Here is a 21,043-nt window from a genome sequence, read left to right as displayed (position 1 = left end):
GGAAGGTTAAACGATCGCGAAGAGTTTCGATCGAGCCGGCTCGATTTTCTTCGCGCCCTCGGTTTCCGTTTCTCTTCTCTTTCCGGCCGAGGAGAAACCGAGGGAGAAGACGGCCGGTTCGTTCCGGCTCGTCGTTGACTTCCGCTCGATTTGCATTCGAGAGACGGCTCGATATCGGTCTTGGGAACAACCGGCTCGACTCGGTCGGGACGGATCGTCGGCAAAGGTCGAACGCAGTGGCTCCGCTTCGCGTCTTTTCGTCCAAGATTTCCGGTGGAAAATCCTTTTCGCAGACAGGGGAGGGAGGGAGGGAGGGCGCGGAACGAGAACCGGCCTCGAAGGCAACCCGAATCTCAATGGATCGTTCCTATTCACCTAAAACTGGGGGATATAAAATAAATTTCGCGGGCTTAGGGCGGGCCGGTTCACGGGAAAGCTCGCTCGAATGCCAAGAACCGCGGCGAAAATACCGGAAGATCGGGACGGCGGAACGGTTTCCCCGAGATGTTCCCGAAAGGTTCGTTTATATCTTCGTAACGGCGAATTATTAAGAGAAAAGAATTCCCTTCGGCTTCTAATTGCTAAAAGAGCCCTCCAATTAAGACCGAAGAAAAGGAGGCCCCCTTCCCGCGTTGCGCCGGGAATCTTAATTAACCCCTCGACGCGCGACGATTCTTTCCAGCGAAAAAAGGATCGCGTTCCTCGATAAACCGAAGACCGGGGGACGGAGACGAAAACGGAGAGGAGGGTTTTTCGATCGAACCTTTCCCTCCTCCCTCCTCCCTCCGGAGGGTCGTGGTCGTGGTCGCGGTCGCGTTCGCGGTCGAGGACGAGGACGAGGGTTCGAGAGACGGCCCGATCTCGCGATTACGCGCGAGAAAGTTGATCGCGGACGGGTGCACGCGTTCCGGGCGTGTGCAGTCGGTTTCCTCGGTGCATCGGTGCATCGGTGCATCGGCGCTCGGCTCTCGCCGCGAGGAAGGAGGGAGGAAAGAGAAGGTGGAAGAGGAGGAGACGGAGGAGGTGGGTCATCGACTTCCTCGACTCGTGACGCAACGCGCACCATGCGTCGAGACGCTTCGGCCGAGCGGATCGGCCTGGTAACCTCTTCCTTCCGGATGTGGCCCCTCCCCCCTCCCTCCCTGCCCCTACCGTTCTCCGTCGCTTCTCGAGAGAACGCGCACGCCATCGAGAGATACGGCGGAAGCGGATTAAAATCCTGCTCGAACGCGACTCCTCCCCTCTCCTCCCCTCCCTGTGCCGCGGCAAGCCGAGCCGAGCCGGTGTAAATAAACAAAATCACCACCGCCGCCGCGGATATAAATACAACGCGTATCTCGGCGTCGCGCTCGGCAAGATATCGTTGTAAATCTATTTCTAAGGTTATACGCGTCGGAAAGTTACACCGATGACTACGCGTCCGAACGCGAGCGGCGCGCTTCGAGCGAAAAACGTGACTCACCGCGTCGGGGCGCATAACTATACATAGATCGCTACGCGATGCTCTTTTCCCGGCGTCGCTCGCTCGCGTTTTTTCCCTATTCCCGCCAAGGAACCCCAAGGTAGACGTCTCCGACGAAAAAAAAACAAATACCTCGAGAGAGAGAGAGAGAGAAATCACTTCCATCTCGAGGGCTCGGAACCGCGAGCGATCGGATTCGTCTCGAATCGGGGAAGGAAACGAAAAACGAGGAGAAAATAACCGAGAGTGGAGAACGACCACGAGCGTAACCGTCGGGAAGGAAAACGAGAACGCCTCGTCGATCGGAGACCGACGACGATGTCCTCTTCGAGCCACGGGGAACCTTTTCGACTCGCGAACCGTCCGAGTCCGCGACTCTTTTTTCCATCTTTTTTTTTTTTCTCCCCTCCCCGTGAATACTCGAACGCATCGGTGAATAGGTCCGCGCGCGGGTTAAGGGCGGCCGGTCGGCCGGCGGACCGTGCTCGGCGTATTCAGCCGCGAAAAAGGGGCATTCGGAGCGCGCGAACGCCGCTTTAGCGATAAAACGCAAACGAGTTAACGGGCCGAACGGGCCGATCGGTCCGAAGGAAGAGATCGCTCGCGGATAAAGGCCGGTGGAGAAAAAGCCCGTAGGAGACGACGAATCCGTGGCAGGGGCGGAAAGGGAGGATCTAATCGCGTTAAGTAACTCCGACCTGGTTGCGCGGGGTGATTCGAGGATGTTCGAGGGCAGAACGGATAGGAGGCGAGCGGGGAGACTCGAGCGAATACGTGTTATCGACCCCTTTCGCTTCGCCTCCTCGAGTCCCTTCGAGTTGGCTACCCTCCGGTCTCCTTCTGTTCGCACCCTTTCTTCTCTTCGCCCACGGAATCGTCCCTTTCTTCCTTTGGCGCCTGTGGCTCGCGCTCGATGAAAAGCGTCGGAACGAAATTCCGCGCGGATTTCGCCTATAAATTCCACCCCCGGCCGTGCCCGCACCTCCGGCCGCGAGAAAGGAAAAAAAAAAGAAGGGATCCTCGAAACTCTTTCCGGTTTCGACCGTTAACGATCCTTTCTTCTTCTCCGGTGAACGAACGGTCTCCCTTTAAAGAGGCGTCGCGCGTTCGAGGGACGACGTGATCGATATACACGGGGTGCAGCTTAGCGCGGACGAAACCACTCGCGGACCAATTCCTCTCGATCGGAGCGATTTCGTCGCGCGATCCTCTCGGAGAAGATTTCAGGTGTTTATCTCGAACTACGTCCAGAGATTCAACGGGGGCTCGAAAAGACGTTCGCGTGACCGACGAAAGAAGGAAACCCGTTGCGCCGTTCTTGGAAGCGGAACGTGGAAGACGCGAGGGAGAGGAAGAAGGTAGGAAAGAAGACGAATCCAACCCCCCGAACTCGAGGTTATTAGGAAAATGGACCTTTCTTTTCCCATCCGCTTGATTCTCGTCCTCTTTCGCGCTCGCTCGACGATAAACCGACGCGAGAGCGCACAGAAGCGTCCGAGTGTTCGAACTCGGGACCGACTCGTCGCGGAGAATTTTCTTCCAGAAGGAGGCACAGGGCCAACGAGCGACCGACTTTGCCGCTCGATCGGGCTAACGCGCGTTCGCGCGGGATACGCTCTTTCGACGTGAGAACGTCGTCGTCGTCGTCGTCGTCGTCGTCGTCGTCGTTGGAATTCGGGCTGCGACGCGACGACCGAGTTTAAAGACTTGGCGAGAACCACCGACGCGGAGCGACCGCCGAACGATTCGTTTCGCGAAAAAAATTCCAACGCCGATCTCGTTTCCCGTTTTCGAATCTCGATCGTTGGCTCGCTTTCTCGTCCGCGAGACTATCGCCGGGCAAATACGGAATCGAAACCTCCGAACGATTTCGCGATAATCGGACAAGAGGGAAACACGACAACGATATTTTCTCCAATAAGAGTCCAAGCTCGAACGATCGCGTTCGATTTACGTTGGATTCTCCATCTGAAACGAAACGCTCCTCGCTAACACCGATTAAGCTCGGACGAACAACGTACAACTCGGAAAGTAATTCCAAGAGCGAGGCGTGGAGAACGCGCTCTAAACTTTCGTCCATCCGCGACGACACGCGTGGAGAGAATCGCGCGCGCGCGTTTCGCGCCTATTTATCTCCGAAACGGAATACCGATCCGAGTTTCGATTACTCGGAATCGTAGTTTTTCTCGACGACGCGTTCCGTCCGCGTGGCAGCCAGCCAGATTTTATCGGATCGATCGAGCCAAGTATTCCACGGTGAACCGTAATAGACGTTGCGCGTTCGTGGCTCGCCGGTCGGCTACGTACACGGGACATCGATCGCGAACGATGCCCGATCGAGGAGACCCGCGCGTTCGAAATCGACCGTTACCGGAGAAAAGAAAATTCCGTTTCGGACGAAATTTCCAAACGGAAATCGAAACGGTCCCGGAGTTGCGGGGAAACGAAATTACGGTCGATCGCGTACGATTAGCCGCGAGTTCCGCGGATTTCTCCGCGGAGAACGATCGCGAGGCGGGTCCAACGATCGATCGAAATCGAGAACGATCTTTCGCGCGCGTATTTCGCGGAAAGTATATCGTCGTCGTGGTCGTCGTTCGATCCGCGGTTAATTACGATTCCGATTAGCCGTTTGCGTGGACGCGGGCGCGAGTTCGACAAAAACGCTTACGTATATCGATCGTCCCCTCGACGGATACACCGCGCATATATATTCATGAACCGACATAATGATACACGCGCCCAGCCTGCGTACACGTGTACAGCTCGGTAATAATACCAGCTGCACGCGCGTCCGACTACCGAATGCAGCCTCAACAGGTATCGATTCCGGCAAATGTCAAAGGTGCCCCCGGCGAACCTACCTTCTCCCGATAAATTAACTTTCCGGTCGTCCTTCGTTCTATAGACCTTTCGAATTTCACCGCGGTGCTCGGGTCCGCGTTGCCAAAATTTTCGCGCGCCTTTTCGTACACCGAAACAACGCGGAACGAAACCGATCGGTCGAGCATCGAGCGTCTCGTTAACCCTTGGACGAGTTCGGATCGGTGCTCGCGAAACTTTGCATCGATTTTTTGCGCGTACACTTTCCGCGTTCAAGTGTACGCACGCTTGTGGATAACGTCGCTCTCGAGGCAACGGAATCGCGGTGTCCGTGCGTCTGGAACGTTCCGCGCACTTCGAAGCGGCGAAAGGGAAACTCGGAGCGCGCTTGCCTCGGCTACCGATCGAATCGGTACCGACGACTCGTCGTCCTCGAAAGGGAGCGTATCGTTAACGACCTACCGCGGTCTCGAACACCGCGACGACGCAATTATCCCGCGCGCAAGAAAGCTTTCGCGGAAGGGCCGCGCGAGAGAGGGTTTCGAGGGGTTCGAGGAGCACCGGATTCGTCTTAATAAAGTCGGAGAGAGAGAGAGAGGAGGCGAGGGCGAAGGCGAGGACGATCGTTACGGTGAGAACGTCTTTGATCGCGAGTCGCGAGCGGAAACCGTGGTCGCTCGGCTTTAAATCGTCGCTCGGACACGTCCAGCTGCGTTACCAACGACCTCGACTCGTGCACCGGTTTTTATCGTCGCGGCTCGTCGCGACACCGGTCCCTCTCTTCTACCGCGATTGTAAACACGACCTCCCTCCGCGACGAGATAGCCGCGGAAAATAGCGAACGTTCGCGGTAAAAAGCTCGAGCCGTTCGTTCGGACGATCCTCGACGAAGGTAAAAACTACTCGGCGCTGGGTTCGCTCGTTTCGTCGATCGCGTTCGAGACGAATTCGCGAGCGTTCGCTCGTTCGTTCGGTCGAATCGTAGGTTCAAGGTCGAGGCACGGAAATTTTCCCGTTTCTCGCGATCGAGCGATCGCGCGGAAATACTAACGAAACGACGATACGCTCGATCGCGAGGAGGCGCGCTGGAAACTCCGTCGGTGCCAACACCGCGAACCGTGGAGAACGAAGAGCCGAGTTCTCGATCGGCGATATTAATTTATCGGTCTCGTTTGTTCTCGTCGCGCGCCAGGAGCGACAAGACGGCTGAGCGATTGAATATTAAGTGGCGGAGTCTCTGTCTGCCTCTCGGCGAACTTCGCCCAAGGGACTTCCTGCGAACTAGGAAACGAGGCTGAGAGCTACGAGGTCCGAGAGCGCGAGCGAGACGCCCAGCCGAGGGACCGAGGGAGAGGAAACTCGACCGACGAAGACGATACACCGTTGCGGGAAAACGGGAAGAAAGATAGAGAAACCGAGTTCGAGATAGCGCGGAACCGACGAACCCGGCAAGGATGACAAGGAGGCGGCTCGCCCCGGAACGGGGAGGAGAACCGAGAAGGAGACGGAGAAGGAAACGGAGGAGGAGAAGGAGGCGAGAGGCGGGGATTGGGGGAGGACGCCGGCGGCGATTTCAATAATTAATGTCACGGGAATTGCCGCGCATCGGTGATGGTACCGGCGGAGTTACTACCGCAAACTTGAAATTCCCTGTCGCGGTATTCGAGGCGGATCGGTCCATGGATAATTGCTGCGATTATCCGGCGGACAAGCCGGGCAAAGTCTCGGCGAGTTTATCGGGCCGGGTCCGATGAAAACTCGAAGTTTCGAGTCGCGATCGAACCGTTCCGCGCTCGCTCGATCCCCGTCGATCCGGAGAGGATCGACTCGTCGCGCAAGGTCGGTTCGTTTCTCGTAGGCGCGTGTCCGCGATTCGCTCGAGGAGATCGAAGAGGAGCGGGCCGACAGCCTCGAGCGACCGATCGATTTCGTTCTCGAGCCGCGATCGGGACGAGTAACGGGAGCGTTAACGTCCGAACGCCTCGTCGACCAAAGATCCATCGATGCGACGTTCTCGCGATCGGTATCGGAGGTACCGATCGTTCTCGACTCGGTCTATCGCGAGCGACGATGGAAGACCGAACCGAGGCGCCGCGCCGCGCCGCGTCGCGACGGAGGCTGGTTGGTTCGTTTCCATGGAAACCACCTCGTCTCGCCGCTCTCGCTGGTCCTTCTCGAAGCATTTGCGGCGGTCGAAAAGAGGAGGACCAGGGAACGGGGGAGACGAGAGAGACGAGAGAGACCAGGGGGAAAAAAGAGAAGCGACGAGCGGGGGTAGATACCGGGAGCCACGGTGGCGCGGCCAGACCACGGAAGACCAAGCGGGAGGAAAACTCCCGCGACCAAGCTGGAAGGTTATACGTTACGCTCTTCTACGGTCGCCTTAGCCTCCACGTGCCGACCTGCGGCCGCGTGCTCCTTGCACAGGTGTTCGCGACGACCGAACGCCGTAACGGAATATCATTCTGCGTTTTATGGACCGTTTCGCGAGACGAGGAAATTGACGAGAAATCGTCCGAAAAGTCCTCGAACACGGGTACACCGGTTACTGCGAGTCGCGATTCCAAACACGGTGATGGTCTTCTCGTCCATCGGCTCGAGATCTTCTCGAGTTGGTTACCCCGCGGAAGAACGCTCCGCGAAAGAAACCGTATCGCGTCACGGAGGTAGATAGGAAGGGCGCGAGAAACGAGCGGAAACTACCGGAAGCGAAAGTCTCGCGATGGTTGGTTTCGAGGCGCGAATCGCGTAACCCGAGAAGAGGGTCGGCCGTAACGGCGATAATAGTCGTCGCAAAGTGGCCGGTATATATTCGAGCATCGGTGACAAACGGAAGGGGGAGAGTCGCGTCGAATGGTTAATTCATGAAACGGTATCCCTGCTCCCTCGGCCGTTTTCGAGCCCCTCCGCTCCGCCACCGCTCGGAAACGCTCGAATATCGATGAATCCACAGGTTTTTCGCGGGACTCGGAGCTACGGCGATACGGCGCGCATGGTCACCGATCGCCGCCCCGAACAAACCTGGAAAGAGTCGCCGACGCTCGGAAGCTGAAACGAGTATTTGTATTTTCGCGAACAAACATCCAATCCGACAAAAAGTTCCCCGCGTTCTCGCGGACGAATAACGTCCCTCGGTGTTGCACGGGACCGAGGCCGGAAACTCCGTTTCGTTTAAATATTTCCCGGATTTTTAACCACTCGGACGAAGCGACGTCGAAAATCGAACGCGCACGGGATCTCTCTCGGGGAAAAGTATCCTTGCGCGAACCGAGTGCTAAATCTCGCGAGTCGTTTTTACGTTCGAAACGATCGGTACCGCGAATCCTCCCGCGCGGACAGAATTTTCGGAGGTTCAGGGGTGGTGCGTTGGTCGCCTTCCACCCTTACGCGGCTGGCGGTATCGCGAGTCGATCATAAATCGCTGAAACGCGATGTTTACGGCGAAGCTCTGTGACCGCGAATCGATAATTCTCGCGCGAGCGTCTCTTCGCGTCCCGTTCGTGACAAAGGAGACGAAATCGCGTCGAAATATTATCGTTGATGCTAAACACCGCGTCGAGAACAATAACGACGCTCCGCCGGGCGATAAAATCTCTCGGTCCGCTCGAGTTAATCGCGTAATGGACTCTGAATGTTAACCAGGTCCGGGCGAGCGCGTCGAAAGCCCTCGGCCCGTTCAACCTCGGGAACTCGTATCTTTCGAAAGACGGTTCTTCGCGCGGGAAGTTTCCCCGCGAGGATCGTTCGTCGACGCGTTTCGACGAAGGATCGAGGCTCGGGGGAATCGAGGGAAAACGAAAGTCGTTGCCCCGAGAGGATTCTCGGTTCGCGACATTGACGCGGTGGTTGCTACGTTCGACCGATAATGGGACGACTTTTCGACGCGTCGCGGAAGCGCGCGGTCGCGTTCGAGCCGAAACGAGTAACGGGATCACCGAGCTCGAGCGGATACGCTCGACGGTGGATCGCTTCGCGAGAGAGGAAAGAATACGGGGCGAAAAAACGTTTACTTACGAGGCTTGGTGGCTTCCGGCGGCGGCACCTCGGTCAACTGTAAAGAGAAACAGGGATTCGTCGATGTGATAAAGGTTCGATTGCTCGGGCTGGTTCGAGCGGCGAATCGACGATCGCTTCGAGAAGCAATCGTCCGACTCCGCGTACGCGAGACGGTCGAGGAATGAATTTTCCGAGTGGTCCGGATCGATCGGCTCCGAGGAAAAGAGGCCGCGAGCCGCGGGAAAGCCGAGATTTCTTCGCGTTTCGCGACGGCTCTCGGTGGTCGATCGATCGACGCGCGAGAAACCGAGATCTCGACTCGGTAATTTCACGGAACGCGGAGAGCCACCGCTCCGTCCGGGACGAAACGGCGTCCGTCCGCGAAGACGAGCCTCTTGACGCGGTGCCAAGTGGCACGAAACGCTCCCGGCGATCGATACGATTCGAAGCGAAACGTTTCCGCGATCGATGCGCCCGAAACCGAACGCGAATCGTCCCGAGGACCGCCCGACGCGATTCCAAACGGATACGCGCCCGCTCTCGACCGTTCTCGCGTTTTCGTCAGCCTCGCGTACGAACAACGACCGGTTCCTCACCTTCGCCAGCACGGGATTGAACGTGAACTTGGACTCGAGCTCCTTCCTCGGCGTCTGGGCGATGGCCGTCAGTGGCGTGGGCGGCATGGTCATTTCCTGAAACAGAGAGGAACGATCGTCGATTAAAATTTTGCCATCGACTCGCGAGTAGCCGGTCGGTCGGCCTCGGGAGCTCGCTCGGTACCGTACCTATTAACGTCCCCGCGGATACAAGTCGCAAACGCGCGAACAATGCGCCGAGGCGAGGCGCGGCGCGACGCGGCGCGGCGCGGCGCGGCGCATCGAACGAAACGCGTTTCCACCGAGCGAAATCGTCGAGACCGATTCGTTGACCCGTCGAGACATCCGTCGACGCGAACAAAGACCGACCGAGACAAAAGGCTCTCGTCGCGAGTGCTTATATTCTTCCCGCGATCGCCGACAGAGAGCTCGTTTCGCGAGGAATTACACGGCCGGGAAAATTCGACGAGTTTCCCGCGATACGAGACTCCGACCTCGAGGAGACCGAGCGACTACCGCGCGCGAGATAACGCACGTGCGTCGAGAAACGCGAACGGAACGTCCACTCGGCTCCGTCCCTCGGCGAGCCGCGAAACGAGAAGGAGAGGGAAGATCGACGCGACGTCGAGTGCCGCGAAGTTTCGAAATCGGGGATCTACCGCGAGAAACGCGAACGCGATCCGATCGAATCGTTCGACGAGCGCGCACGACTCGACGCGAAGAGCGACAACGCCGAGCGGACGTTTCGATTTTTTCTCGCATCGAGGAGATTCGTTCTTCTCGCGCCGGGAGGAGAGGGGATCTACGATAAGGTTCGAGGGACACGGGTAGCGATCCGCGCGAAGAAAAACTCGCGGGCCGATCGGGCGATAAACGAAGCGAACGAGAGCCGTAGTCGCTAATCGCGACTTATTATTCCCGTTCGGGCGTGCGCGGCTTCGAGAGCCGCGTGACTCGCCTACGAAATCGGATCCATTTGCATCCCGCGGCTCGACGACGGGGACGAACGCGAAAGGACACTGTGCGTTTGCCGAGAGGAGAGAAAATTGTACGGTGACCGAGTCACCTCGCGGCGTACCGTTTCGCGCGGACCAGTTACCGTTTCTTCGCTACCGCGAGTTACGGAAATCGAACAACGACCCGACCACTTCCGTTCTTCCTCCTCCGACGGGGAGGACACCGAACGTCCGAAAATCCTCGCCCCGATCGGCGCGTCGCGAAAATTTCAACCGAGCCCCGCGGCGACGATAACCGCGGCTCGTCCTCGCGACGATCGCTGAATTATTTATTCCTAGCAGCCGATGGAGCAAAGGAGTTCGACGATCCGTAGCGTGACTAGAAAACACCGTGTCCCGGGCAAGAAAATCCCGCGTATCTCGAGCTCGCGTGATTTACGAAAGTTGTCCTCGAACCGCGACACGGGGTGAAAGGACTCGATGCGACGACGAGCCACGGGAACTCTGTCGCCCGTACGCGGGAACGAGACAAAGTGGCCGCTCGAGGCCATCGAGGAGGGAGTTTGTTCGATCTCTCGGTTTATTTTTTTCTCATTTTTTTTTTTTTTTTTTGTTACGTTTACCGGAACTCGGAGAGGAGAGTGGACGCGCGGGCTCTTAGTTTGCCCGCGTTCGAAAACGGAGCGTCCACGGCGACGAAAAGAAGACTCGCCGGGCGAGCAACGCGAAGGTAGCTTCCGGTAATTATGCGGGGCACGCGAGAACGAGCGAAAACCCGTTATCGGATAGTCGATGGCCGGTGCAGCAGCGTCGGCTCTTCGAGGAAACTCGCGGCGTGGCGTTCGTTTGCGGTACAAAGTTCCCTCTCTTTCGTCCGAAGGACCGTTGCTTCCGGCAACGAGCGTCCCGTCGCGTCGCGTCGCGTCGCGTCGCATCGCGTCGAGCATCCAGAGAGAGAGACCGGGAATCGAAAGCACACGATTCGCTCGGTGCAGCCCTCGAGATCGACTCCTCCTACCTCGATCCGTACGAGTAAACGCGCGGAACGGGAGGGACGTTTCCGTCGAGGAACGGCCGCGAACCTCGCGAAAGTTTCGCTCGTACGGCCTCGCTCACGGGAGCGAGCGGCACGGTCGAGACTTCGGTCGCGAGTTAACTCGATCAACGTCGTCGAGTTGACCTTATTAACTCGGCCTAATTGTCTCCCCTGGCGTGCACGGTTAACGGATCGCGAGTTTCACGGGGGCGGCTGGAGAAAGAGGGAAAAACACAGAGAGAGAGAGAAAACGCGCGCCTCGCGGACGCGAAATCACGCGAGCTCGCAAAAAGTTCGACGACGCTTCCGTCGATCGAAACACCGACGGCGCCGGGCGGACCGCCGTGCGCGCACGAAAAGTGGATTACCCGCGACGATTTATAGGGGCTACACGGGAATCGAATTTAAGCGAGGGAGAGAGAGGGAGAAATAAAAAAAAAAAAAAAAACGCTCGAGCGGGAAATCCTGCGGCAACAACGACGATCGTCCGGGAGGAGTTTGCACGGGCTAAATATCCCCGCGGGCCGAACGAACGGACGGACGGTCGAGTCGTAATGGAAGCTGAAAATCTCTCGATCGATCGACGAACGGTGCGCCGAGCGGGCAGAGGATCGCGAACGAGGGAGGTGGTGGAGGTAGAGGAGGAGGAGGAGGAGGAGGAGGAGGAGTGGACGAAGAAGAGGCGATAGCGGCGTCGAAAAAGAAGGCGATATTCGCTCGGAGCGCGCGCTAGCGGTGGTCGTCGGCGAGCGCAATTAGCAGCCGCATTTACGATGCCTACTGGCGCAACTCTCGTATTTTCCCACGGGCAGAGCCGTGAGAATAATTCATGGGCCTCGACGGTGCTTCTATACCAAACGGTCGGAGCCACGGTGGAAGGAGGATGCCGCGGGAACGGGGGAGAGCCCACCGGAGCTAGAACCGTGCACCGCGTCGCCTCGCGTCGACTCGCGTCGACCCGCTATCCTCGTAAATTCCCGCTCAAAGTGGAAAAGCCCGGAGAACGATAACGTCGACGGAAACTGCGCGAAACGACGGTCCATTTTCCCGCGATTCCGCAAACTCCGACACCCTGGGACGGACCACTTCGTACGAAAGGAGCCCGCGCGATCGCCGAACCGCGAATTACGAGCGAGAGAGAGAGAGGGGGGACGAAAACTCGAAGGAATTCGAGATTCGGTCATCGTCTACGATCATCGCTACCGATAACGCGCACACGTCGCGCGATAAAGACGTCGATCGCGAGCACGGTGCCTCGCGATATCGCGGAGCTACGTAATTGTATCGATTCGGCGATAATCGCTGGTTAACCGCGGCCATAAATTAGCCGTCGTCGGTGCCTACCGCAACGAGGAAAGCTTTTACGCGTCGGGTCGCGTCGCGTCGCGTCGAGAATCTCGTTACACGGGCGAAACGGTGGGCGTTTTCGTGCGACTCCCGGACGTTTCGTCCCCGTTGTCCGCGGGAGTCGGAAGATCGGGTTCCTAGACTCCCACGACGCCCCGGCTATTCCCGCACCGTCGTTATTCTCTATTCACCGACGGAACTGGGTCGGCCAACAGTTTATCAACCGGATTGCGACGTATCTGACCGACCGTCCGCGGTGGAATCGAGTTCGCCAAAGACGCGACAAATTGTTTTCGCCTCGTTCTCCCAACGGCGATGAAAAATCGTAACGCGAAAATTCGATTACCCAGCCGCGGTAAATTTCGATCGAAGCCGATCCGACGCGACCGTCTTCGTCCCGACTGGGTCCGGATCGAGCGGAATCGCGCGAGAAAGTACGGGACGACCGGTAGCTCGCGTTTAGAGTCGACGAGTAATTCGCGCGCGATTGTTTTCGCGGTCGTTGTCGCGAAATCTCGCGCGATCGAGGAGATAGCCGCGGTCTCCGTGCCGATAACGTGGAAAAATCGATCGCTCGGTCCGCGCGACCAGGTGAGAGGAGGACTTTGTTACACCCCACCGGCCTCGATCGATCGTCGATCCGCGCGGGCGGATCGAAGTTTCGATCGGTTCGACGCCCGTGTCCGTGGATTCGCGAAGCTCGAAATAACTCGAATCGAACCTCCGCGCTTCAAGGACGCCTCTATAAATAGTCGGTGGCGTTCGACGTCGACCGAATCGGCCGCGGACGGCCCGTTTCTTTTCCGCGGAAACTCGTTCCAGACTCGTTCGCGCGGAAAGAACGCGCCCGCGCGCGCGCATACGCTCGATGGGTTCTCTCCTCTCGCGCGAAATTAGCGTTCAGCGTCGTCTCGGGCGAGAAAAATCTTTTCCCATCGATCGGTCGCGAGGACCACTCACCTTCAGAATGTTCTCCAAATCGGCCGAATTCTCCGTGGGGCCTGGCCTCGGATTCGTTCCCTGAAACAGCAAGAAATCTCGTTTCGATCGATGCTTCCATCTTCGCGAATCGCTCAAAGTCGAGGAACCGTGTCTCGCGGACGTATTGCGAAAGTTTCGAGACACCGAGTGGTTCGCGCGAACAAAACGACGAGAGAAGAACGGTCGTCGATTCGACGTGCCTTCTCTCGTCGAGCGTTCGTCGACCTTGAACGAACACCTCGCGGTCCAATTCGATTATCTTATCTCTCGTTCGCGTATCGATATCGAGCGCGTACACGGCTACCTCGGTCGATACGGCGTCGACCGCCGCATCTCTCCACGCCGGGAAATATATTCCGCTCGGATTATTAATTCTTTCGTCCTCGGTGAAAAAGAAAAAAGAAGTTGCGCGGAACGAAACGCGACGTTCGAAATAACGCCGCGAAACAGTTTAAAACGATTAAAATTCTCCGATCGGAGCTCGAGCGTATTTTTCGCCCGTGGTAGCCACCACCGCCTCCGCAACCGCCTCCGCCTCCGCCTCCGCCGCCGCCGCCGCTTCTGCCTCCGCCGCCGCCGCCGCTTCTGCCACCGCTACCGCCTCCGTCCCCGAATTGCGCGATATTTTCCTTGGTCGTAGACCGGAATTAACCAACGACGATCGAATTCGAGCGGGGAGCGCAGCCGCCTACGCGGTTGTTAATTAAAAAAGCGATCCGAATCGGACGACGAAATCCGCGCCTCTCGGTGAAATTCTCGCGGCGTTCTTTTTCCGATTTATCACGGGGCTCTCCCTCTATATATCTCTCTCTTTCTCTCTCTGTGGGGCGCGCGCGCGCGCGATCATTAATCAACGCTCTTCTCCCGAGGAAAAGAGGCGACGAAAGGAGCGGCGAGGGTGCCGGGGGAACGGAGATATTACGAGTTACGTCGAGTAGTCGTAAGAGGAAAACGCGGAGACAATGGGGGAAAACGCGTGGACCGCAGTCGTTCCGGACTAAAACGGATAGGGTAGGGGACGCGACTTTTACCCCGAGGACATCGCATTCGAGAAACCCGAAGAGGCCGGATAATCGCGAACGGGGACGGAACCGTGAAAAATTGCGACCAACGGAAAAACCCGATCGACGCATCGAACGAGAACGACCGCGGATCGAGAGAGTACACCGTACCGTTGCGGATGGAAATAAATAATAAGATCGATTGAAATTTCTCGAGAGTTCGCGACCGTCTCCTTTGTTTCCGCGAGTCGCGAAAAAAAAACTTCGAAACGTACTTCGCGCGACGATCCTCCTTGAAGATCGATTTTTTCCGAATCTTTCGAGAGTCGAGTCCATCGAAGCGATGAATCGTCGCGGGTAAACGTCTTTCTTCGACTCGGTTCTCCGCAAGCTCGTAAACGCCTCGAAAAATCGTGCAACGTCGAGCTCGGCGGGAAAAGAAACCCGTATTTTTCCTCGGCCGGAAGATTCCCGCGTTTCTTCGTCGGCACGATCGTAAGTTTTATTTCCGGCGTTTCGTTCCGATATCGCGTTCTCTGGTGTTCGAACGGCGAATAAAACGTAACGTTCGCGTTCGCGACGAGGCCGTCACCGCCGCCACCGTACCGTATCCTCTATTTTTACCTCCCTTCGGTCTCGCGCGCAATTTCGAGCTAATTTCGCGGATGAAAACGAACGGCGAACGAGTCGTGAACGGACGATTGGCGCGGGACGAGAAATTGAGACGATCGGCCGTGGGAAGAACGGAAAAGAGGAAGAGGAGTCACCGGTAGGGAATCAATTTTCTCGACTATGGGAGTAGTCGAGAGGACGTCGCCGTTTCTACGGCCAACCCTAATTGTATAAGTAGGCGAGGCGAGAGAGCCGGTCTCTCGACGCGCTCGAGGAGACCTCGCGACGGAGAAACACGACCGCGACTAAGGAACGGGGAACGCGCGATCGATACTCGATCTCGATGAAATTCGCACCTCGAGGACTCGCGCGTAATAGGGCTCGGCCAAACTCGACCCCGACCCCGACCCCGACCCCGACCCCGTCGACGACCTCTCCCCCCCACCCTCCTTCTCTCCGTCTTCCGTCGGCCCGTGCGCTCCTCCCTCGAGATTTCCATCGGGAAGCGATTCCTTTTCCGCGCGACGGAAAACTCTCGCGTCGCGAGGTTCGCGAAAATCGGCGACAGCCCCTTTGTCCTCGGTTCGGCTCGGTCGACCGTTCGCGCGGTGGTCGTTCCGATAGGCGAACGCGAAAATTGTCGTCGCGAGGGCGTCGATCGAGACCGGTTCGTCGTCACCGTGTTCTCCGACTCGGCGAAGAGGAACCGATCGCGGAACGACGAACGAGGAAAGTTGGCACGGCGCCCCGACGAGCGCCGCTGGAATCGAGAACCACCGCTCGGACCCCCGAGGAGAAGAACGCGCGTTACGTTTTACTCGCGTAAACAACGACGACCGAAACGACGAACGACGGAGCGGAGGCGGCCGACTAGAGACTACGGTGACGGTAGCGGAAGCGGAGGCGACGGCGACGGCGACGGCGACGGTGGTGACGGCGGCGGCGGCGATGGCGGTGGCGACGGCGGTGGCGGCGGCGGCAGTGGCGATGACGGCGGCGGCGGTGGCCACGAAACAATGGAAATCGATACTCACGTTATCGAGAGGTAACCTGGACAGTCTGCTGCCGGCACAGTGAAGCCTACTGGCGCTGGAATTCCCGATATTCGAATTGCCAACGAGCGTACCGTTCCCGGGCGAATTCGGGGGCGGTCCTTTGGCGGGTAATAAACCGTGGCTGCGATGATCGTTGCTGTTGCCCCCGTGCTTGACCGGCTGCCCGGGGTAGCCGCCCCTGCCCCCGTACGGCGGCTTCCCGTCGGCCGGTTTAACGAAACCGCCGCGTTGATGGCTCGACGACGAGGAGGTGGACGACGACGACGACGACGACGACGACGAGGAGGACGACGAAGAGGACGACGAGGAGGACGAGGAGGACGAGCCGGACCGCGGCCCTCCGGGTTTCTTGAATTCTTGGGAGGAGGGCGAGCTCCTGGAATTCGAGCCGACCGTGCTGGAACTCGTTCGCAGGGACGAGGGCGACGGGGACGGGGCAGGGCTCGGCGGCACACCCTCGATGCCGATCAGCCGTTTCGGCTCGTCCAGGAGATGCTTCACCAGAGAATAGTTGCCCAGTTTCGATTGGATCTGCTGCGTCGTGCTGTCCCGAGCGTCCGGGTTAACCTGCAAGCACGCCAACGCCGGTTATGCCAAACGGCGATCCATCGCCCCGGAGTAACGGACTTTTCCGTTCCGCGGCTTCGGAGTCGCCCGATTACCCCGATCTCTTCGCGCGTTTACGATACGACCTTTGTCGACCGCGACGAGACCGAATCGACGAACCGATGCTTTTCGCCCGTTTCGAGAGGGCCGTGCGTACGGACGATCGCGCGACGGAGAGGGACCGAGACCCGAGACGACGCGAACGCGATACCGCGAGAAGCTATCGAGGAAGGAACCTCGCCGAGAAAAGAAGAGAGAAGAACGCTCGGGTGACCGGGTCAGGGACTTTTCTTCCCTCCGGAGCCCCGCTCGATCGCCTCTACCGTTTCCCTCTCTCTTTCTTTCTCTCGTTCTCCCGCGGACCGTGACGCGGCCGTACTCGCGAATCGCCGTAAAAGCATCGCCGAAAACCTCGTAAAACCTCGGAATATATACGCGCTCGTAACGTTACCACCGCGCATCGCCTCGCCTCGCCTCGCCTCGCCTCGCCGCGTCGTTAACGTCGAGGAACGATTCGGCCTCGCGACGCAAACTTCTCGCGAACATCGTTTACCGACCGATCATCGCCGAGAATTCCGATCGGAAACGACGCGACGCGACTCGTGGCCTACGCCCGAGAGAGCTCGTTTCGAACGCGAGCGCGGGAAACGTCGGTTCGCGCCGCTTCCACGGGACCGTCGATCGAGAGGAAGAAAAGGAACGTCGAATCCCAACGCGCGACGAGCCTCGAACGAAATAGGCAAGAGAGAGGACAGGCGCAAAGCGCGAGCAAAACACGGCCAAAGATCGCTCAGCCCGCCGGTGACGCGTCGCGAGAAAATTTGCTTTCGTGCCTGCGCTCCGAAATTAGCAGCCCGCTCCGTCGAGATACAGTCGGCGTCGCGCGGCGTGCTCCTCCTCGAACGACCGTCGACGAAAGCGTGCGCGACCGACGAGTCCGCGATTTCTCTCGCCCGACGACCGCGACAATAATAACGACAACGCAAGAAACCGGCAAGGGTTCCTCTCTTCCGGAGAAAGAAGAGATTCGGAGCAACGTTTTCTCGTTCGCGAATCCAGCACCGAGTTATCGATCTTCCCCTCTGCACGGAAATTGTCCCGGAGGCGTCCGTATCGCGTTCGCCACCTGCACGGGACGGTACGAACCGGTCGACCGTACTCGAAAGTAGGACCTGGAACGGAATCGACGATAACGCGTTTATCGAGACCCGGGAAAATCGCGCGTCGTCGAGGAAAACGGCCGGCCGAACGGAGGAACGCGAGAGAGAGGGAAAACGCGCGCGAAAAGAGTGTCTCGCTCGGAAGGATTTTCGGTCGGAGTCGTGTTCCGTTCTTTCGAGCCCTAGAGCTACCCTTCGGGGGTGACCGAGAGGGATTTAAACGAGCTGCCTCGCGCTCGTCCGGTGATGCACGCGCGTACGAGCGAACGTAACGGACAACGCGCGCCAGGAAGCGAGACGACGAAGAAAGTCGAGGGGAGAACTCCCCGTAACGAGTAAAATGTCATTTTGTCGCGGTTCTTGCGTCCCCGAAACTTCCTCCGTCGTGCAAACGCGCGGAACGATATCGACGACCGAACGCGCTCCAACCCGATCGTTTCCACGGCTCGAAATCCTCGGGCTCCTTTTTCCGCTCCGTACGAGCTCAACGAGTCGGAGATTTTCGAAGCTCGTGGTTCGCGGTTCCTCGCGTTCTTCCCGGCCGAGGTTTTCGACGAACGACAAAGACGATCCCGAGTTCGGAGCGACTACCGACGCCGCTCGGAAATTCTCTTTCCGCTCGGGTGCTCCCGTCCGACAGCTGTTTCGCGGCCCGAAAGCTCCCGCTCCGCCGCGAAATAATAGACGCCGGACGCGATCGAGAGCGAAGATCGCGTCCTCGAGGTTCTCACGATCGTGGAAAGCGTCGAGAACCCGCTCGATTCGCGTCGAGTCGTTCACGGGGAAAGCCCGCGCGGCGGATCGCGGTTTTTTCCGCGGAGCGAACGCGAGAAAGAACGAACGCGAGAAAGAACGAACGCGTTACCGGTGATCCATCACCGGCTCGAGTCCCCGAGAGTAGCCGCCCCGACGAACCGTTCGATTCGCTCGCGGGCCGCGTTCGAAACCGTTAATTAGGGTTTTATTAGCGGCTCGGTTCGAAGTCGCGCGGGCAAACACGCGCGCGAGCGCGAACACGCTGGCGTAAAAAGCGAGCTCGAAGCGGCCGGTCGAGCTCTCTCGACTCCCTTTTAACCCTTTAAAAGTCGGCTCTTTTTGTTTCGCGGTCGACGCCGCTCCGGCTCGGTTTTTGCGGGATTAGGCGTGGAAATTTATACGCCGGGCAAAGGGCGAGGAGGCGTCGCGCGCGATATACTCGAGCACGGAAATTTACCGCCACGGCGAGACCCTCTCGCCTCTCCGTCCGTTCGCGTCGCGAAACGTTCGCTCGCGGAAATACGCTCGAATATTCCGAGTGTAATCGTCTCGAAGCTCGCGACGCTCGCGATATTAAAACGGAACGCGACCCGGAAGAACGGGAAGAACGGAAAGAACGAGGAGAACGAGAACGCGAGCGCCGCGAATCGAAACGATGGAAACGCGAACGGACGAAGCCCGAGAACGAGAGAACGCGAACGAAACGAGCCACGAGGAGACACAAGAGAGGGGACCACCGGACCGACACCGAACGGAGAACGGAGAACGGAAAACGCGAAAGATCGAAGCTTTCCCGCCCGCGAACCACCTAACCACCTAGCCGCCTAACCCCGACCCTCACCGAACGACCCCTCTCTCCCTCCGTCCACTCGTCGCCGTTCCATTTTAAAACGCTACGTGCCCGGCATCGCTTCCTGCGGTTCGCCCGTTCCTTTTTCTTCTATGCATGTGAAATTCGCATTAAGCGACCGACGACTGCGTCCTGTGCTCGTCGAGCCGCGACTCGCGAAGGTAAGCAACCTCTGTTCCGCGTACCTTTTCTCTCGCTCGCCCTCCGACCTCGCTACCCCTCCCACCTTCCCTTCACTTCGCCCCTATTCGGTCACCCTGTTCGGGCTCGTCGAGTTAATTGCGCGTCTACCGCAAATATTTTTTTTCCTCCCTCCGCACCGACTGCACCGCGCCGCGAATTCAATTCGTGGCGACGCACAGTCGCGCGCCTGCCTGCCTGCCTCTCCGACTCGCGTAATTCGTCCTCGGCGCGAAACGAAGCCGGAAGCGGTTACGAACGCGCCCGACTTCGAAACCCGACGCGACAAAGGCAAACCGTTGCGAATCGTTCCGTACCCGAAACGATATCCCGCGAAATTTACCGTCGACTCTTCCGTCGCGGAAACGAACCCCCGAAGGGAAACGACGCGTCGAGCAACCATCGAATTCGACCGAATGGAAAAGCGGTTCGGGACCGTTCGCCGATAACCGATCCGCGGGGAACGTCGCGCAGACGTTTTCCGTTCGTTGACCCGAAACGACGCGTTGGAAGTCCCGTCGGCGGTTCGAAAACGTTTCGTTTGAACGATCACCGACGGCTGGTCGAATTTCAACGACGCGTTTGTTTTCCTCCGTGTACCCCGAACGCGCGAGGAGATTCCGTACGGATCGAGAACGGCTCGTCGAGCGTCGAGAGTCTCGGAATATCCCGGCTCGGTTCACGGTATCGACGTCGACGAGGATACGGCGAGGACCGGTCCGGGATCACCGCCTGGAGAGTATCTCCTCGCGACGATCCTCCTCGAGACGTCTCGATGCGCGGGACGAGGTTCGCAAACACTTGGACGAAGCTAGGGAGTGTGCGGTGCGGTGCGGTGCGAGGCGTTAAGGACGCGAGCTCGACGCGTTACGGTCCTGTGCGGGACCGTTCCTACCACCTGTTACCGCGCGCACCTACGCCCGTGGGAACCTCCTACGCGCGACCAGAACCTTACGGGGAAAGAAAACGGAAACACCGAAGACGAGACCCTCGCTCCGTGGACTTTTTTCCCTACGAACGGAACGCGCGAAACTCGCCGCGACTACTTGCGCCGTGAAGGAGCAAGTTTCCATCGACTCTCGCGAGTTTCTCCCGTCTTCGGTGCCGTCTCCCGGGAACGGAGGAAAACTCGGGACCGACTAATCGAACGAACCGTTCGGGAAACGCGACGCGACGCTATTGTCGAGGATATCGGGTTTTTCGAGCCGGACTCCCGAAACCGCGACTCCCCGGAGACGAGACGAGTCGAGGCGAAGCGAACGGGGGAAAGATTGCGGATCGCGCGGAGAAACCGCTCGATGAATCGCCGGCCGTGATTCGAGAGGAACTCGACGAGCTCGACGATCGAACGAGGAGAAGGGCGCGATCGATCTCGACGCGGACTAGGAATCGAACGCGATTCCCCGCGTAGTTGTAAAGCGCGTCGAGTCGAAGGAGTTTGTATCGCGGCGAGGGCGGTGGGCAGGTTCGAAAATCAAAGGTTTCCCGTCGGTCCGTGACCCGCGTCCTTCGTCCTTGTTCCCTTGGCCCGTCGGGCCACCGTCCCCTTTCACGCGCGCGCGTCCTACGTCCTTTTCCCTCTCCCTTGACCTTCTCGCCACCCTCTTCTCGATACCCTTGCGTAAC

General features: G+C 58.5%; 1 protein-coding gene across 8 annotated transcripts in view; it reads right to left on the bottom strand.

Annotated features, from left to right (window-relative positions):
- The window catches only part of Lilli (AF4/FMR2 family member lilliputian), a 114,797-nt gene that overhangs the window by 17,304 nt on the left and 76,450 nt on the right, over positions 1–21,043 (bottom strand). For 7 of the 8 annotated variants that reach the window (XM_076319611.1, XM_076319610.1, XM_076319613.1 and 4 more), the window contains 4 exons: positions 15,845–16,432; positions 13,177–13,236; positions 8,878–8,973; positions 8,300–8,336 (listed from right to left, as the gene is read on the bottom strand). In XM_076319611.1, the coding sequence (XP_076175726.1) occupies positions 8,300–8,336; positions 8,878–8,973; positions 13,177–13,236; positions 15,845–16,432 (781 nt within the window). The remainder of the gene's footprint in view (positions 1–8,299; positions 8,337–8,877; positions 8,974–13,176; positions 13,237–15,844; positions 16,433–21,043) is intronic. The other variant, XM_076319618.1, reaches the window with a different exon arrangement.

The sequence above is a fragment of the Ptiloglossa arizonensis genome, chromosome 9 (genome assembly GCF_051014685.1).
Source record: "Ptiloglossa arizonensis isolate GNS036 chromosome 9, iyPtiAriz1_principal, whole genome shotgun sequence".
Classification (NCBI taxonomy): Eukaryota; Metazoa; Arthropoda; class Insecta; order Hymenoptera; family Colletidae; genus Ptiloglossa; species Ptiloglossa arizonensis.
This window is presented reverse-complemented; position numbering and strand designations above follow the sequence as displayed.